The 18614-nt window shown below is 39.8% G+C and overlaps 2 protein-coding genes and 1 pseudogene across 3 annotated transcripts; 2 read left to right on the top strand and 1 right to left on the bottom strand.

Moving 5' to 3' along the window:
• Window positions 1-995: 995 nt before the first annotated feature.
• Window positions 996-6048, top strand: LOC110057733 (kelch-like protein 8). The gene is made up of 3 exons (XM_020764315.2): window positions 996-2422; window positions 3115-3314; window positions 4193-6048. The coding sequence occupies exons 1-3, from the start codon at window positions 1242-1244 to the stop codon at window positions 4561-4563; spliced, it is 1752 nt and encodes a 583-aa protein (XP_020619974.2). The 5' UTR covers window positions 996-1241; the 3' UTR covers window positions 4564-6048.
• A 1650-nt stretch (window positions 6049-7698) lies between these two features.
• LOC110057669 (lipoyl synthase, mitochondrial-like) lies at window positions 7699-15497 on the top strand. Its single transcript, XM_089272499.1, has 11 exons — window positions 7699-7807; window positions 7912-8084; window positions 8840-8933; window positions 9417-9497; window positions 9845-10001; window positions 10765-10822; window positions 11216-11344; window positions 11510-11655; window positions 12178-12248; window positions 12666-12777; window positions 13586-15497. Exons 1-11 carry the CDS (start codon window positions 7742-7744, stop codon window positions 13657-13659), a joined length of 1161 nt encoding a protein of 386 aa, XP_089128625.1. The 5' UTR covers window positions 7699-7741; the 3' UTR covers window positions 13660-15497.
• LOC149103997 (uncharacterized) lies at window positions 12838-18154 on the bottom strand (annotated as a pseudogene). The gene is made up of 4 exons (XR_016201755.1): window positions 17815-18154; window positions 16565-17182; window positions 15572-16108; window positions 12838-15166 (listed from the first exon to the last, which is right to left on the bottom strand). The product of XR_016201755.1 is annotated as an uncharacterized LOC149103997 (transcript).
• Window positions 18155-18614: the final 460 nt, after the last annotated feature.

Raw genomic sequence — 18614 nt, 5'->3', positions numbered from 1 at the left:
TCATCTTCATATGAAATCATAATGATCACTTCTGGAAGTTTTCTATTTCTTTTTTCCGCTGTGAGCATCAAAGGTTCTCTTTTCCACGTCTCCTTTCTCTCTCTTTGCAATTCCTTTCCTATTCGAGATTTCTTGGCGCTTCGATTTCAATGCTCACTGCGACTCTCTTGTACTTGGATCGTCAAAAGACTCCATAACAATTTTCCGGGTAAGGATGTCCTCGGACCCCCTATGGGACTGCTTTCGGCGTTCCCTATCTCGAACCCCTTCACTAAAATCCTGTATCCGTCCCAGATAGGGGTTCTTTGGATCTTCTCTGATTTAACCTGTCAGGTGGGCGGGAATACTTGACATCACTGGCTGTTCAGTTGGGCCACTGGAATTTGATATCGTATGGCAGGAATTTGAGCAAGTTGGCTGGAAAGCGTCCAGGGACAATCCCGTCTTTGTAATATGATAATGACGCAAGGCTGATTACTACGTAGTAGACTTTAACGGATCATGTACAATGCATGACACGATAGAGTCCAACCTGAAAGCCAAGAATTGCAACCGTGGACAGCTGTTTGTTGCCACTGACTGTACTGACGAGACCCATGCCAACCAGGTCGAAACAGCAGTCCACTGTTGCAATTCTTGTCGTTCTTGGCTTGGCTTTGAACTCTGTCATGTAGTTGCCCCGTTAAGCTTTCTACGTAGTAACCAGCCTTGGTTCATTGTTATGTTTCTATTTTTGGCTGATCAGATCTGCTATAGATCCTATGTATACCGGCAGCATTTTCATTTACGGTTCTTACATCATCAGTATATTACGTCTTTGTAACATTGTGGGTAAAAAAAGAAAGGTCTTCAAAAAGCTTTTGTTGTGTTAGCATTTCAGAACCAAACTTCAGGACACAAATGATCTCATAAATGCCCGGGGACTGCCCGCGGGGTTGCCCGCAGGAGCAGCACTTTTTATGGCATTTGTCACGTGATCATTTTGAGGAACCTGGGGGCGAGATGCCGAAAAAAGAAACAATACCCCGGAACAACGCCATTGCCATATGGCCGCCATTTTTTTGTCGTGGTTTTCACATCCTTGAAGGTAATTTAAATCTTCTCCTCCATTTCCTGACTGTAGATGTGGTACCTGGCATTAGAGCTTGGAACCCTCGCTTCTTTATATGCGAAAAAAGAGCACCAATCTAAAGTCTGAATCTTGAGAACCTCTTGAAATCTGCTTCGCTTGCATTTTCATCATGGGAGATATCATTGTTGACACTTTCCACTACGAAGCTCACAGCCTGCCGAACGAGGCTTTTGACGTTTTGATTCAGTTCTTCCGAGAGCAGAAGCTTTGCGATGTGATTATCCAAGCCGGAGAGCGAAAGGTGAAGTGCCATCGTGTTGTTTTGTCTTCATGCAGTGCATATTTTCGTGGCATGTTTACGAATGAAATGATGGAGAGTTCTCAAGACACAATCGTAATCCAGGGACTGTCTGAAGAGGCGGTCATTCAGTTGATTAACTTTATGTACACGCGAAAAATAACAATCAGTATTGACAATATTGAGGCTCTTTTGACCGCTGCAGCCGTATTTCAACTTGATTTGGTTGTCCACGCTTGTTGCGAGTTTATGAAGCGACATCTTCACCCATCAAACTGTTTGGAAATGAGAGCTTATGCAGAGCTTCACGGCTGCGTGGACTTTATTGAAGCAGCCGACTCTTACTCAAGGAGTTGTTTCTTGAGTCTTATGAACACAGAGGCCCTTCTTAAAACGTCTTTCAGACACTTTCTCTCCATTATTTCTGGAGATGATCTTTACGTTAAACGGGAGGAGCAAGTTTTCGAATCCATCACTGCTTGGGTACGGTACGACTTGATGTCACGTGAACAATTTCTGCCAGACTTGATGACTCATGTACGACTACCCTTGATTGCAACTGAGTACCTCATACAACGCGTTGAACGAGACAGTGCCATTAGAAGCAATGTTGCTTGTCGAGATTTGGTTGATGAAGCCAAGAATGTCAAGCTTTTTCCTTCTTTAGTGAAAGCAAACATCAGAACTCAACCACGCAAATCAACATCTGGGGCTTTGTTTTCTGTTGGTGGCCGTGGGAAGTCAGGCGATCCTCTCCAATGTATCGAATGCTATGACTGGTTTCACAATTGCTGGTTCCAGGTAGCAGAAGTCTCCACCCCACGACGTCATGTTGCTGTGGCTTCAGTAGCAGGGAAAGTTTATGCAATTGGCGGTCATGATGGCTCTCATCACCTTAACACTGTGGAATGTTTTGATCCTGAAATTAACCAGTGGAAGGAAGTCACATCCATGGAAATTTCACGGCGTGGAATGTCAGCTGGTGTCTTGGAAGGAGTGATTTATGTTGCTGGAGGGTTAGATGAAGCCACCTGCTTTGATACTGTCGAAAGGTAGTTTGCATACTTTGCACTGTAGGCTGATGTTAAAAATTAGATTTCCTTAGGCAAGTGATTGAATCCCCAAAACTCCAAATTGAAGAAACTACACAGATTACTTCACATTGCTTTGATTTTCGACCAAATCTCAGAGAGATACTCACAACTGGTAAAAGAGAGATACAGGTGTAGCCTGTGCATGACATTACATGTAGTTTAGTTGGGAAGAAGCATGGGGATTGTAAAGAGGATAAAAAAGGCAAGAGTTTCACCTCAAATCCTACCCTTTTTTTCCAGTCACCATTCTTGTTGTTGTGGTTCGGCTAACTGATCTCCAAGAGTAGACATAGAGAGAGATGCCTGTCAGTGGACCACTTTGATAATGTCATGCATAATCAAAAAAAATTTTTTTTGGTATTTTTCATATAGACAAAAAACCACCTCCCTAGAACAATTAATCATGTTGAATTTAGAAAGTACACAAAGTTTCATGAAAGTCTTGTTACAACAGTCACAGAAATATGGAATTCCAGACTAGCCAAGTTTTACAAAGAAATGTATCCTTGCCACTGGCATACATTTCATTTCCTTCTTGTGCTTGCAACCAAGTGCATTGAGCAACACTGACAAGAGGAAATAAAAGTACTCACAGTTGTGGGTACAATTTAACTGTGTTGTCTTCATACACCCATCCATTATCTTTTCAGATATGACCCAGAGAGTGATTCCTGGAGTACAGTTGCTCCTATGCTGATGCCCCGAGGGGGCGTGGGTGTAGCAGGCCTGGGAGGTTACCTTTACGCCGTGGGTGGCAATGATGGTGCAGCATCTCTTCAGAGTGTAGAGAGGTACAATCCTCACACTAACAAGTGGAGTCGAGTAGCACCCATGAACCGCAGAAGAGCAGGTGTGACACACAGTATTTAAAGTTTTCCTTTTGTTTGATGTTAATGCATGTTTATAAGCTGTTTACTTGAATTGTATTTGTTATTGTGTACATTGCTGTTTTCGTAGTGGTTAGCATCTAAAACTTTTACTGTCTTGCCCAGGGTTAACACAACATGATGACACATGAACTTCTGGCAAGGCTCCATGTCATCAGGTATCATGACCATGTTGTGTCAACCCTGGGCAAGACAGTAATAGGACCTTTAATATATCCAAATATTTACACATTTATTCAATTGCGCATGTTGGGAAAAATGCTTTACCCACCTCAAGTAAGTTCACTGGAAATACTGCAAGGGAAGAGGGGTTTCAAAATCCGCAGTTTGTTATTATGGGATTTGAAGCTACAGTACTGTAACATGTAATTTCCAGAGGGTTTAGGGGTTCAAATCAAATCTTTCAGGCCTTGGGTGAGATATGGAAGGGGATATTTTACGACGATTTGTTATTTTCAGAACAACATGACTGTCCAAAGATTTTTGTACTCTGACAAAAATTGAAGTGCTATAAAAATGTCCAAAATCCTGAGAATTCATAATTCTTGGATGACAAAAGTTGATATAGAAATGCATTAAAAAAACAGAACTTGTTTCACCTTGATGAAAATTGCTGAAATTACTGATTATGATAAAAACTTAGCCTATGTTCTTGGCAGCTCTTCTCTTGTCATGGTAAAAATAAAAAAGGTAAAGACTGTTTTCCTTGCTTTGCCAAGTGCAAGGACTTCAGATATCATCAATTAACATGGAAATGTGTGGCAAGCAAATCAAAAGAATTAATATTTTGAATACAACTTGGGAACGGGTATTATGTCTCTAATGTACAGCATTTCCACAGGTGTTGGTGTTGCAGTAGGAGGAGAATTCCTCTTTGCCATTGGTGGATTTGATGATTCCTCACCATTGGACTCTGTCGAGAAATATGATCCTCGTACCAACCAATGGACCTATGTGGCAAACATGACAACCTGTAGGGGAGGGGTGGGTGCTGGTGCTATGGGAGGACGCCTGTGGGCAGTTGGAGGCCATAACGGGGAACAATATCTAAACTCAGTTGAGTCCTACAACCTTTTGGCTGATCGTTGGGAGGGAAGTGCTCCTATGCATGTGTTTCGTGCAGGATCTGGGGTGGTGGGAAGTTTTTGTGATGTTGAAGCTCTTAGAAATGTACATGATTCATCTACTCACAGAATCAAGGAAGAGGTTTGAGCAAATTCACAAATGATAGGTGTATAGATAGTACCAGGTTCTGAAAAGAGTGGAGTGAATTTTAAATGACTTGTCGAAATCGCCTTGAGTCTGTGAATCACAGAATTTTAAAGAAACAGGGTTTCACAAGCCTGTAAAGTCTTAAAGGGAATCTGGCTAAAAAAGAAAATGTCCTGTAGACTCCCATATTTAGATTGCTGACCACACAGTGTGACGACTCAGTGATGTCACTTATTAGCATAAATAAACTGTGACAAATATACAGACACACTGAAGCTTGAACTACGTTTCCAGCCAAGATTCCCTTTAAAAAAACTTTTACTTTTCGCTACATGTACCATGATAGTGCCCCACTTATGCATTCATAGATGTACGTATATTAAGTTGTCTCACCGAGTTGAACAATAGTTTAGGTTTGTAACATGACCTGCAAGTGTGTGATTTGTGCACATTTGCCTCTGCTTAATGTTGACCAATCCACACTCACTGGTTGCCAAAACCACTCTAGAAATCCTAGAGCTAGAGGAGGTTCTCATTGTAGCTTCTCTAAAATCCCACAGTTGCAAATGATTCTGCCATGGTACAAGAAGCCTGTGATACACATATTGATACACATTTCTCTTAAAACGAATCTTCGTCCCAGTTCCTCACATTTTAGTACAAACTGCTATAAATTAGTAAATAACTTCACATGATCAAATTTGCCATTTCAATTCACAGCAAGACAGTTTGCAAGCAGTTTATTTTTGGAAAGAATGAGAGCATTTCCTTGTGTTATTTTGTTAGTTAGTGGTACAATGTACAAAGTAGTTTTCATATTCATATGTCCATATTTTTATCATGTCATTACTTTCACTTTGATGCAGAACCATAGATACATTATTTTCATTCTTTAGAAACTAGAATATTCAGTTTCTGTTGTATTTTCACATTCTTATGCGTAGGAATATTCTTCAGTGTACTGAAAAGGAAAAAGTACGAAGTAGTTGATAATAAAAATGATTTGGGAATGTGTTGGACAAAGAGATTTCAAATGCAAGAAAGTACCACAAAATTTAAGTTTTGCTTTTGTTTAACCCACACTACATGTACATGTACACTTCAGGTGCATTGTTACATTTAATCAGGTTGCTTTCATTTACACATTGTTTTTGGTCAGGTGTTCAACAGCATTATGGCATACATGCAGTTTAATAATACTTTGGTATAGTAACTTCAAAGTTATGTTAGTGACGTGAATAAATTTTGTTGTTAGAAGTGTGCTTAAGGCTTTGATAGAACTTGAAAAACTTGCAGAATCTCTGCAGATAGTGTAGCAAATATGATTGCTTTTTTATGCAGTAATTTAACTGTGGATGTGGTTCTTTAACGAATGAATATAGAGGTTTTAAAGTGGTTAATATCAACTGTTTTTCCAGCGTGTTTACTTTGTAGTCTACATTGTTTGTGGCGTGAAATAAAAAGAAATAATGAAATAGTCTTGAATTCTTGTGTGTATCTTTTTTGAGATAATAATTTTGTTAAAAAATACCTCTTAGGAGTGGATTAGTGAGTGAGCGAGATATATTTTTATGTCACACCAATCAGATTGGGGCTACTATGAACAACCAATCAAATTACCGCTTTTAAAGGTGAACCATGAGTGTGAAGATTTCATCCCGATTTTAGAACGGCCATCTTTGGTTTTCTACAAACAGGGACAGGTTTTCTTGTATTGGCCTTATTCCGACATTTCCGATGCTTTGTTTATTGTGGTAACATCAGGACTTTGTGGGTGGTTTTCAACTGAGAGTTCAATATTCGATAATCAGCCGAGGAATCAAAGTCTTTGGCATACACTGACGTGTGATAATGGCTTTGCTTTTAGTCGCGTTCCATTCGAATGGCACGAGTCGGTCGACTGCAGAATGAACGCAGTATTGGGATGGTGAGCGGGCCTTCTAGAAAAGTTCTCCCTATTTCGCTTTTCAAGAATTATTGGAATGTTCGCGGAAAATACTCTCTAGCCTCGCACGTTTATTTTCAGCTTATGAAGCGGTGCACCCAATCATTAATGCCTGGTTGTAATAGCTAATTAACCTGCGTCTGGTCAGACGCGTAGAGGGATACCATCTACTGAAAATCAAACCCACGGGGTCGCACTTAGAGTACCTTGGTTCCATTTATGATGTAGTAAATACTACTGATTGCTAAAGTTGCAAGCAGAAGTCGAAGAATAAACCAATCACAACGTTCGATACCAGACATCGTGATCAGCTGGTTCTTCCTCTTCTGCTTCAGATTCCAATGAGGCACAATCTAGTTTGAATCTAGTATACACTAAATCATAACCCACGGATCCGTACCGTAAGCGGAATCGGAAGGAAATGGAAACATTCTGCTGATTCTTCCGACTCCGTAAAACTTATGAACTCCGCTTACGACTGCGATTTTAGGACTTTCGCTACAGTGCGCGGTGGTCCTAGGCCCGGGGAGACTCCCATATAAAAGGACGGGGGTGCTCGTCGGGAATTTTGAACAGAACCCCTAAGAGGTACCAAGATCCTATTTTTGGGTGTGGCTTGAAAAATGTTTCACCCCTAAGACCTACCAATTCTAAACAACACATTATCTCCAGTCATATCTTTTTCGGCCAATACCCTATAAGTTACCCCGGGAACAGTTACCGCTAAAGCTCCCGCTGTGGACCTGTATTGAGACCTTGATAATTTCTTAATTGAGACTGAACACCATAAGAGGTAGCAAAATCGCTTTTTTAACCCCTAAAAGGTACGGCGAGCACCCCCATCCTTTTTATATGGGATTCACCCCCGGGGGTCCTAGATCGTAAGCGGATCAGTGCGATTAGCCTGCGAGCAGGTTCACGTTTGAATCACCCGCGCGAGAGAAGCGATCCGGCGGGTTGGAGTATGGTGAAGAGGCACCAAGAAATTAGAAAGTACAGTCCGATGCGACTGACTTTTTTTTGACTCCGTCGCTACGCATGGCAACTAATGACCGCATGCAATACCCATGACAGTACCCGACAGATCTATAGTTAGACAGATTATGGGGAAGTCCTTAGGGAAGTCTTGGAGAGGTCAAAGAAGTAATATTCCTGGCAACAGAGGTCTCGGTCATTTCGTCGACCGAGAAACGACAGAGTCGAGAGAGACTGGTAAAGATTACGAAATTCAATATGGCGTCCATGAACAGAGTTTTGGCTTCGCAGCCTTCAAGATCTTTCTTTGCGTTTAACAAAACGGTAAATTTTCCTTGGATCATAGCAATGTGTTCACACGATGTTTATCTTTTCTTTAATACTTACGTATTAAATTTTCTTTCTGATTTGCCAATGGCGCTTTGCAGCTTTGTTTCAACGTCTCGTCATGCAGTTGTGTTTCACTGAGGAGCCGAAGGTTTGCAAGTTCCCTGTCCGCCGAGAAGAAATCTTTGATAGCAGAGGGACCTAGTCTTGGCGAGTTTATATCAGGAGAATTCAATCCTCAAGAGAATCCTTATAAAAGAAAAAAGGGGCAAAGGTATACCTAATAGCAAGCGATCTAATGTTGCATTTTGCTTATAGTACATATGTAAGTAAGACAGCTGTGAAACATTTTGTCGGGATATAAGTTACTTGTAAGCTTTTAAAGTTTTTCTTTCATTTACCAACTACAGTAGAATCCTGATTTCTCAAACCTCTCATTAAACCAAAAGTCATTTCTCTTGGATTTATCTTACTCTTGATTTTTCAAACAAATTTTCGTTTCCTATGGAGGTTTGACAAATTCAGATTCCATTTGATTATTATTCAAACGGTCAGTGCAAAATGCAGACTGCAGATTGCAGACTGCACACTGCATACCAGGATTGAAATGCAGACTAAGGGTGAAATGCAGACTGCAGACTGCAGACTGTAGGCCTTTGAACTGAATTGTGTCACTATTTTCATCATTGAGAGCTAATGGTCAACAGGCTAACTGGAGCATTATTTAGGGTAACCTGAGTGATATAAAGGCTAACCGGAATGATATTCAGTCTAACCAAAGTGATCTTCAGACTAACCGGAGTGCAGATTTTCATTGCCAATAGCTGGAAGAATCCTATTTACGGTCAACACTCGATAATGGAAATATTACGATATACGCTAAAAAGTCTGTAGTCTGCAGTCTGCATTTTACTCCTGGCCTGCACCCCTGGTATGCAGTCTGCAGTCTGCACTTCACAGTCTGCATTTTACACTGACCGACTGATCAAATGTGTAATGAGCTGTTTGCTATTCTGCCATTTTGTTTAGATTGCGATTACCACCATGGCTAAAAACACAGATTCCTATTGGTAAAAATTACCTCAAACTAAAAGAAACACTCAGGGAATTGAACCTGTCCACCGTAAGTATCTTGCTCTGAATGACCCTTAAGTTATGAGACTGATGAAAATCTTATTACTCCACATAGTTTATCAATACCTTGTTGAAAAAGTAGGATGTGTATAAAGAAAATCTTTGACTAGGGCATGTCATGTACTGTCTTGGCATACATTGTCCCTTCAGACACACTTTTGCTACCATCTGGATCCATAGAACATCCAGACTTATGGTCATCTGTGTCAGAAATTTAGTAATTAAAAGTAATGTAATGCAATCTGTAGAATAAGAGACTCAAAGAGTCTTAAGAGTCTGAAAGTCTTATAGTCTTTAAGTCCCCTACCAGTAATGAAAAATATGTCTGGTGCACTAGTTCACTTGTCCCTTCCTTCCTTATTTTACTGCTTTATGTTTTATTTAGCATATAAGTAAAATTATTATTACTTATCACAGTATCGTTGTGGTCAGGCCATTTTGTCGTGATATTTTGGATTATATGTTTGTGTAGGTTTGTGAAGAAGCCAAGTGCCCCAATATTAGTGAATGCTGGGGTGGAGGGGAACATGAAACAGCAACAGCAACCATCATGGTGTGTACTGATAACAAAACAGCAACTAAATGAGTTAAGGGAAGTTAATGTATGTACATAGTTTATAAACATGTACATGTACACACTGGTATGTGTATACCCTTTTAACCACTTGAGTACATACTCTGCAGGCAAATAGTGGTACCTTTTTATTAAAATTTTATACCTTAATCAGTTTGTACAGCCAGAAGTTTTAATGAAATCGTTCAAAATATTCTTTTCAAGAAACAGTGCGCTAAATATTGACACTGCATCCTTGACCGAAACCTCAGTTTGCTCTCAAGATTGTCATAATATTCCTTGCTTCTTCAGTTTGCAAAATTCTCAATGATTCTGATATATTTCAGATACTTGGTGATCAGTGTACAAGAGGCTGTAGATTCTGCTCTGTGAAAACCAACAAGAAACCTCCTCCGCCTGATCCCATGGAGCCGTCTAACACTGCAGAGGCCATCAGTCGCTGGGGTCTGGACTACATAGTTATCACCTCTGTTGACAGAGATGGTAGGCTGCATTTTGAACAAATAACTCTTTTTTAAATTACTTCTCAGGGAAACACAACCAAATACAAATATTATTCAGCTGGTTGAATAATAACCAGATTGAATTGATTTAATAGTTTAAATTTTTGGCTGATTCAAAAGATAGGGGTCTAAACTAACACATGGTAAAACGGAAGTTTCCTTCAGAGATAGAGTGAACCAAAACCAAACCTATGGTAATTAAAAGTGAAATTTACATTTCTGTGCACCTGATGCTCTCTAACGTGGTCATACAGGTGATGTAAAACTGAAAAAGTAATGATGATGGTAACTGTGCTTCTCATTACCCTTCAAATTTGACCACAAACCTGGTTTGAAAATTTCCAAATTTCATATTTTGCAAATATACAAATCATGACTGTATTTAATTCATATTTTAAATGAAGTGACAGAAATTAACATTATTCTACTGTATGTAAAGCATATCGTCAAGGAGCTAAAAATTCTATCATTTGAAACAAGAGTTGACATTTAATCAATTGATATCTTCTTTAGTAACACTGAATATTGTAGTTGTACTAAAGCATCAGTATTCACCACATTTTGTTAAAATTCTGGACATCATGAACACTCTTTCAACATTCATACAAATTTATTAAACATGCACATAATGTAACACTAATTTAAGATTCAATTAATTATATCATCTTAGAATCAAGAGCTCATGATGAATGTCTTGTAAGTAATCGTGTAATTTGGAAACATTTTCTCTTTCTTTTTTCAAGACCTACCAGATGGTGGAGCTGCTCATTTTGCAGAGACAGTGACACAAATCAAAAAGAGGTAAAAGAAAGATTACATAATGTTATGTACCTTTTGCTATAATTTTAAATGATTGTAGATCATTGAAATCTTTGTGCAGCATTGATCAGTGTCCAACTGTGGAATTAATTGAGATGGATGTTGATTTATTGTGTTCTCAACCAATCAGATCCAAAATCAAAACCTCAGCCAATCAGATTACATGTACCATACTTGCAACCAGCATGCTTTTACATCACACAGTAATGATTTATTTGAATACAATATTTGTATATACTGTATCTCTTCTTGGGGTACTTTCAGATTTAATTTGAAGATGGTCAGTTGTTTAACAATTTTGTTATAATGTTTAGGATTGCAAGTGTGTGGATAGGGACATCTTGTCATGCTTTTTCTTCCTTAAATGCTCTTTAGAAATCCGTCCATTCTTGTGGAATGTTTGACTGGAGATTTCCGAGGTGATCTCAAAGGTGTAGAGGCTGTTGTCAAATCAGGACTGAATGTGTACGCTCACAATGTGGAGACAGTTAACAGGCTACAGTTGTGAGTTCACTTATTTTTATCCCATTATTAACAATTCTTAGACTCAGCTGTGTGGACCAGTTTCGTACAAGTGTAACTTTATCTTGCTGTTCCAGTACCATTATCATGTCTGCTGCATCTATGAGATTGTACTTGTTAGTTTAATGGATTATTGCTTTATTGAAGGCTTGTGCGTGACCCTAGAGCAAACTACAGACAGTCCCTGGAAGTGCTAAGGCATGTGAAGCGAATTCATCCTAACATGGTGACTAAAAGTTCTTTGATGCTGGGACTGGGTGAAACAGATGATGAGGTCCTACAAGCAATGAAAGGTATAAATCACTCCATTTCTGTTAACCAATCAATTTACAACAGGTTCAATACCTATACATGTACCTTTTCTTTTATTTATAAACTTTTCTTGTCAAGGAAACTCTGATTGATTAATTTACACGCAAGCACAACACTGGTTCTTTCGTTTCCCTTGCTGTTTTAGCTAAGTATGGTACTTCTTAAGAGGTGCAAGGTAACAGATGTTGAGAGGAGGGGCTCGTAAATACAGAGGTCTTGAGTTCTGTAAGAGGTATTCAGTGCTATAGCTTTGTTCTATTTGAGATCTTGTGACTACTCAGTGTGATAAAGAATTCCCTTGGCAGAGAAAGGAAGTTAACCTGTTGTGTGTGGACGAGAGACTGGGAAAAGAGTTTGAGGAGGGGGGGGGGGGATGGAGTGTGGTTGCAGAGTGTAGCTGTGTATGGATTTTTGTTTTAGCATGAAGAAATTCCTGAGAAAATAGTCATGTTTACTCTAAATTGTGTCTCTTGCTTTTACTTAATCTTCCCTTTGCTTAACAGATCTCCGTGAAGCTAATGTAGATTGCGTGACATTAGGACAGTACATGCAACCAACAAGGCTACATCTTAAGGTAACGTAACTTTCACGCAGATAGCCAAGAAGGTAGTTATATCTTTAACCATCGTGTCCTATTCCCTACATGAGAAATAGGGAAGATATCCGTTTACAAACATTGTTTTTGTTATTTAAATGTCCAAAACGTTAAACAAAAGAACTCTTTGTTTCACGAGCCAGTAGTTCTCTGGTTGGCATATTAATAACAATAGGTGAAGTCACTGATATCTTTGCTATAGAGCCTTAGTTACATCTTTAGGAAGTCATAAATTTCATTTCAAACGTGTCCCGTATCAGTTAATGGCGTCAATAGGACTTCTGTTGTACTTATAGTAATTTAGCTTGCTTATACATAAGCGCGTACGTGTTCAGTCATTGCCTATTCCTCAAGTTAGTTTTATTTTATCTTATTCTTTCTTTATTTCTTGTTTAGGTCACTGAGTACATTACTCCTGAGAAGTTCAAACACTGGGAGTCAGTCGGAAATAAACTCGGCTTTGCGTATACAGCGAGCGGACCGCTTGTACGATCCTCTTACAAAGCAGGTGAGTAAAAAACTACATACTCTGTTAGCCTTTTCGCGCTCCAACACAGACATACAAACAATAAGTAAGTAAACCTTTATTTTTCTTGGTAACTCTATCAGCTGTATGAATAAAACTGCTATCAATAGAGACCCTGCTAAAAATTAAAAAAAGTAAAAATCTGTAAACCTTACAATATGCGTAGAAATTAGATAAAAATTAGTTTACTAAAGACAATCATTTTAACTAACTAGCTGCATGTAACAAACAGACGAACAGACATAATTGTTTTCCTTTAGTAAAGTAAATCCTGTAGTAAAAACAATTTCCAAGCCCCGGCGAAACTCGATTGTCTGGGAAAACATTCTGTTGTAGGTGGCTTTGGGTTGCTATTGAATAGGCATATGTGTTTTGCTGCTAGATGGCCTTTTAGAATTTTGTATCCCATACTGTTAGCAGCCTTGGTTTTCTTTGCAATAGCTTAAGCACTCCATGTTTACGAAGACAGTCCACCATCTGGTCCCTGTTGCTCAAAGAAAGGCGTTAACCACCCAGTAAATCTCTCTACTGCTTAGTTTGTTTTATTCACACTTACAACCGGGCCCAGTGTTTTTGCCTAGTAACATCCTAACCCTGCGGTTTTCGTCGCAACACGACGTACTGTTCTGTCGTGATGATGACGTGTTCTCGGGAGTGTTCGCGCTCTTTTCTGATTGGGTAATACGAAACGGAAACACTTTGAAGTGTTATACGAAGATCCTACGAAAACGGCTCTACAATGTAGCTCAGTCCATGTAAAATATTTATTTTTACTTTTTCTTTTGAACAGGAGAGTTCTTCCTGATGAACTTGCTAAAAACTCGAAAAGGAAGCACAGAAGATCAGCAAAGTACAGAGAGATGAAAGGTGGCAAGTGGAAGGTCAAATTTGACAACTTGTTTGTATAACGCGTTTTATACGCGCGTTATCAGCATTCGTGCCATTCTCGAGACATTAAATCTAGGACGCAAAGACGTTGAATTTTTATTTGTTAAAACCGCGAGAGTCAAGGTTTCCTGTACTTGGAAATTTACAGAATATGCTTTATTTGAAATCAAGAAACGATGATGATGATAACGGCAAAAAATATGTATTTCGCAATCCTTTGGTGCGCGTGACTCACACGTTTCACGCGAGGCAGCTGAACATGTCGCTGGCTGACATTAATTTTATGCACATGTTGTGACAGTGGAAGGGTAGATATATTTTCCTCCGCGGAATTCTTTCACAGCACCAACATGTTCATGATAAGATCATGGAGCAGTTTTCACGTGAGTGTCAAAAATAATTGGTATTTGCTTTGGTTTTGCATTGCTACGCTGATTGACAGGCTTAAACACGCCCTCCACTTAGTCATCCAATCAGATGTAAAACCAAAACCAATTGTGACTTTCTCGCACTCGTTTTCCCGCGCTTCTTCTCATCTACTTATATTTGCTTCGTGTTTTGATTGGTTCTCTGAATTGTCTGGGTGCTTTGTGATTGGCCAGAGTGATTACTTTGGTTTTGGTTTTTCGACGCTTAATTGGAAACTGCTCTATTTAATTGATGTGTGATTTACATCACTGACAGACGCTGCGTAGAACGTCCAAGGAAACGCTGGAGAGACAGATGTGGCTGCTTGGTGCAGATGATGGAAGGCCTCCTTTCAAAAGAGTATAATCTTAGCTACAAATCTGATGCACTGAAAAAGAAACTATTAAGAAAAAATTATTAATTTCATTCCATTCGGTTTGAACGAACTTTACCCCGGCAAAAACTAAAGTGCATCCTTCACGGAGATTTTGGTTTGAGTTTCATCTCACTTCCCTTGAGGGAGCTCCAGTACCAATAATAATAACTGTCTCCATAGTTACCGTTCAGATGCGAAGAGTAACAGTTGTTATACCACCAAGCTCCTCTGTAGGTTACAGCACAGTTACCGCTGTTTTTGTCATTATCACGGTCCTTGGAAGTGAAAGCAAAGCCGTTATGAGCAGTAAGTCTGTCATAAGCGTCACCAGAATAGAAACCTACAGTGTGTAGTTAGTTGCCTCGTTAGTGACTGAAAAATTACTATACTTGGCATATTTATTTCCACTAGATGTTGTGTTAATTTCCACTCGCAGCTGACTCGGAATCTCAGTCAGTTGATGAATCTTTTCGTTTCCAAGCCAATACTCTCCTCTGACGTCACCAAAGCCGTTCTTATACTCGTCCCAGTCCCTGAAGAATCCAACAAACCCATTGAAGCGTTTGTGAAAGACAGTCCAGCCACCGCCATCTGTCTTCATGTCACAGTACACTTCAAAACTGGTTTTGTTTGTTGGGTTGACTGTGTACGCTCCACTTTCCTTGAAGCCAGCAGAAAATAGCTCGGCACAGTCTCGGGCTGAAGACATAATAAGTTAAGTCAGTCAGTGAAAGAAGAGAAAGTTTAGATGTGTTTTCTAACTCATTTGTGCCTAAAATGATTCATTACCACAAATCACGGTTAAAGGGAAACAAAATCATGGCAGTATACAAAGAGCGCTTTTGCTTTTTAGAATCCGAATTTCGACTGAAACGTATACCAGTAATCTACTGAGTTATATGACAATCTATTCTTAGGAACACTTTTCCACAATAAAACCTTACTAATTTAAGCAACAAGGGACATGAAACAAGGCACGAAATAATATAATAGAAGAAAAGAAGGCTTAAAAAAACAAAGCATTTTTGAATTTGTTGCTTAATGATGGTTATTACAGAATTTCGTTAAAAGACAGCGCTTATGTATGTTAAACAGCTGGCTTACCAGTTTTTACAATCAGTTGCACCTCGGTCTCCACATGAACGAACTCGCTTCGTGCAGAGCAGATATAGGTACCACTGTCTTCTGCCGTCAAACTGGTTATCTTTAGTTGTCCTTCTTCCATTTGTGATCGCCCCTCTGCAATGTCTCCTTTACATTTTGCCCACGTGATACTGGGAACTGGGTGTCCTTTTGCAGAACAGTTTAGTGTGACTGATTCTCCATGGTAACGTTCTATCTTGTCTGGTGGCTTGACTGTAAACTGAGGCAACACATTGACTATCAGAGCTGTCATGGCGTGTGATGTGCCCAGGGCGTTGGTAGCGGTGCAGATGTATGTCCCTGCATCTTTCTTGTCCGTCTTTGTTATAGTCAAGGTATGACCTTGCACGGTTGCTCTTTCACTGGGAAGTTGATCGAAAAGTTTGGTCCAGGATACGACCGGAGGGGGATATCCGATGACCCGGCATTTAGGGAGCTTGATATCCTTTCCACTCTCAGCGTACAACGGTCCAGTGGGAAGAGAGATGAGAGGACGAGCTGTATAGGAAAAGTTGCCATTTTAAAGTTTGCATAATACAATGTACAGCGGAAGATAGCAGCTATAATCCCATTATTCTCACGCTATTATTTTCACGCCAACATATAGAACAGCTTATAGGAGTGCATTCTTGTGAATTTTGGAAAAATGGATGAAAAATAATATTACAAGGAGTTTTAATTGGGCACCCACGTGATTGCACTCCGCCGGAAAGTGTTCATGTCGAACAAATCAAAACCGAGAATTTGGTTCTTGAACTGGTACAGCTAGGTTAATTTGCTGATAATAACCTGACTCTAGCATATTTTCCGCTAGTTCTTCTTCTTCTTCTTCTTCTTTGCTTTTAAGAACTGAATGAAATCGCATAAAAAACCTCTTGAGTATTTTCCACTCTTGATCAGTGTTTCTTTTTGCGCCCTGATAAGCAAATTAACCAGGCTTAAAAAAATAAGTACCTTTGACATTGAGTGTAACAGAGGCCTGTACGGTCCCCTGGTCAGTACGAATTGTACACACGTACAATCCATTATCACCGACTGTCGCATTCTTGATATGAAGAGCTCCTTTGATGATTGAATATCTTCCCGTGGGGAGAGATCCTTCTTCTTTGGACCAAGTCACAGTTGCGTCAACGTTTTTCTCCGATGAGCACTTGAATATGGCGGACTGATCCAGAGAAACGGTCTGAACGGCCGGTGTAACCACAATCCCTGGGGCAGGAATAACATTCCCTGACTCCCCCCTGAATGGCTGCAGAGAAGTCGGAGTTGGTGAGGTGGGTTCTCCGGGATCACCCTTTTCGCCCTTTGCTCCGGGGGGTCCGGGGAGACCCGGGTATCCGGGAGGCCCCTGCGGCCCCCGTGGTCCGATCTTTCCTGGGGGTCCTTGCACACAAATCTGACTTTTGCTAGTGCAGATCTTTCTCGTTGCAGTGTTGACGGATTGGGTGATTTGTTGTTGTACCTCTGGAGATAAAGCATTGTTGTCTCCTTTGGAGGATTCAACATTTCGTGGGTTTCTTTGCGGAGCCGTTGAAGAACTCACGGACTCAGCATTTGAGGAACGCGGAATCCCTGTGAGAAAAATCAAAGAGAGTAAATACCGTACATTAAAAATGTAAGGCCGGATGTCAATGATTTAAAGTCTACACAAGAATTTCAAACCTCAGTTCTGAAGTGATGCAGGAGATGGAACAGGGGTCTAGGATTAGGTCATGTTTGAGATAACAAATTGTATATTAGATAACATATTCTAGTTCAGTAAAACTCAAAACTTGGATCGCCTGAGGCTCATTGTGCAGCTCACAGCTATGTATGCACACTCAAGATCTGTATTGATGAATATAGGGTACGGCAAGCACAGCAAAATACAGTGGAAGCGATGGAAAATAATTAGGGAAAAACTTCATCTGGAAGGGCTGAGTTGAAAATATGGAACAGGAGTTGTGCTCTAAGTGATAAAGTCTCGTTGACTAAGGTCAAACATCAAGGCACATAATTTTCTATCAAAATACTTTGCAGATAGCTCGCGGAACAGGTGGCTTAGAGCATGTATTTTGTACTTTGTCCTTGGGATATTTAAATATAAAATCTAAAAATTGCTTCCCCCGCAGCTTTGCCTCTCAAACAAACTTGCCCATTATATTCCGCCAGCTATGCAGGCTATATATAGCTAAGAGGCAAAAACAGTCACGCTTCACACATACCTTTATTCGACGGAATGTCTGTTGTTGTTGTCTTCTGTTGGTCATTTTCCAGAGCCTGGATTCTCTCATTGTGAGTTCTTAGCTCCCATGCCAGTCTCATAAAACCAACACCCATAGAAAACAATGTTAATCAGGGTCATGAAACAGCAGCAACCAACAAGAAGGCGAGAAGAGACTCCACTGGCAGCACTCGTCATTGTGGACCGCACAATAACATCTAACTTCTGATGAAATTTCAACGCGACTTCGGCAATTTAAGTCAATGCCTTGGCTGAACGGGAAGTACATAAAATGATATCCAGTTTTGAAGGCAAAAGAACTGAAAATGATATCTGTTGGCTTTAGATCAGAGCACTTTGGCGGCTGCCTGCTCTGCGCTTTCAGCGGAAGAAGTTTTGGTTTCATTTGCTTTAAAGCTAAGGTTTTATGTAACCCTTTTAAAGACGCTGTTTAAAGTCATTTCACACTTCCTAGATTTTTCTTTTCTTGTCAACTCGCGGAATCTGGAGTGTTTTAACAAGATTTTAATATCCCAAGAGAAGGGTGACTTTCTTTGCCTTTTCGACCTGATATTCTTTAGCCTTTTATTGTTAAGAGTAATATTAATCAACATGTTAAAAGATCAACACAAAATATGTAAACGAAATAGGAGGCAATCAAGTTGCACGTTAAAGATGTTTGAGACTTTCCTGCTTTATTTTATCTGCAGTTCGTTGACATAATTTATAAACTCTTTGTCCAAAAACTCTTACGCAGCTTTTGATATTAAAAATCTTCATAAAGCACTCCAGACTCTATGG

This window comes from Orbicella faveolata, unplaced genomic scaffold (genome assembly GCF_042242905.1).
Source record: "Orbicella faveolata isolate gen_17 unplaced genomic scaffold, um_ofav_v1 contig_35, whole genome shotgun sequence".
NCBI classification, from domain to species: domain Eukaryota; kingdom Metazoa; phylum Cnidaria; class Anthozoa; order Scleractinia; family Merulinidae; genus Orbicella; species Orbicella faveolata.
Note: the sequence above shows the minus strand (reverse complement) of the source record. Positions and strands in the feature narration are given on the sequence as shown.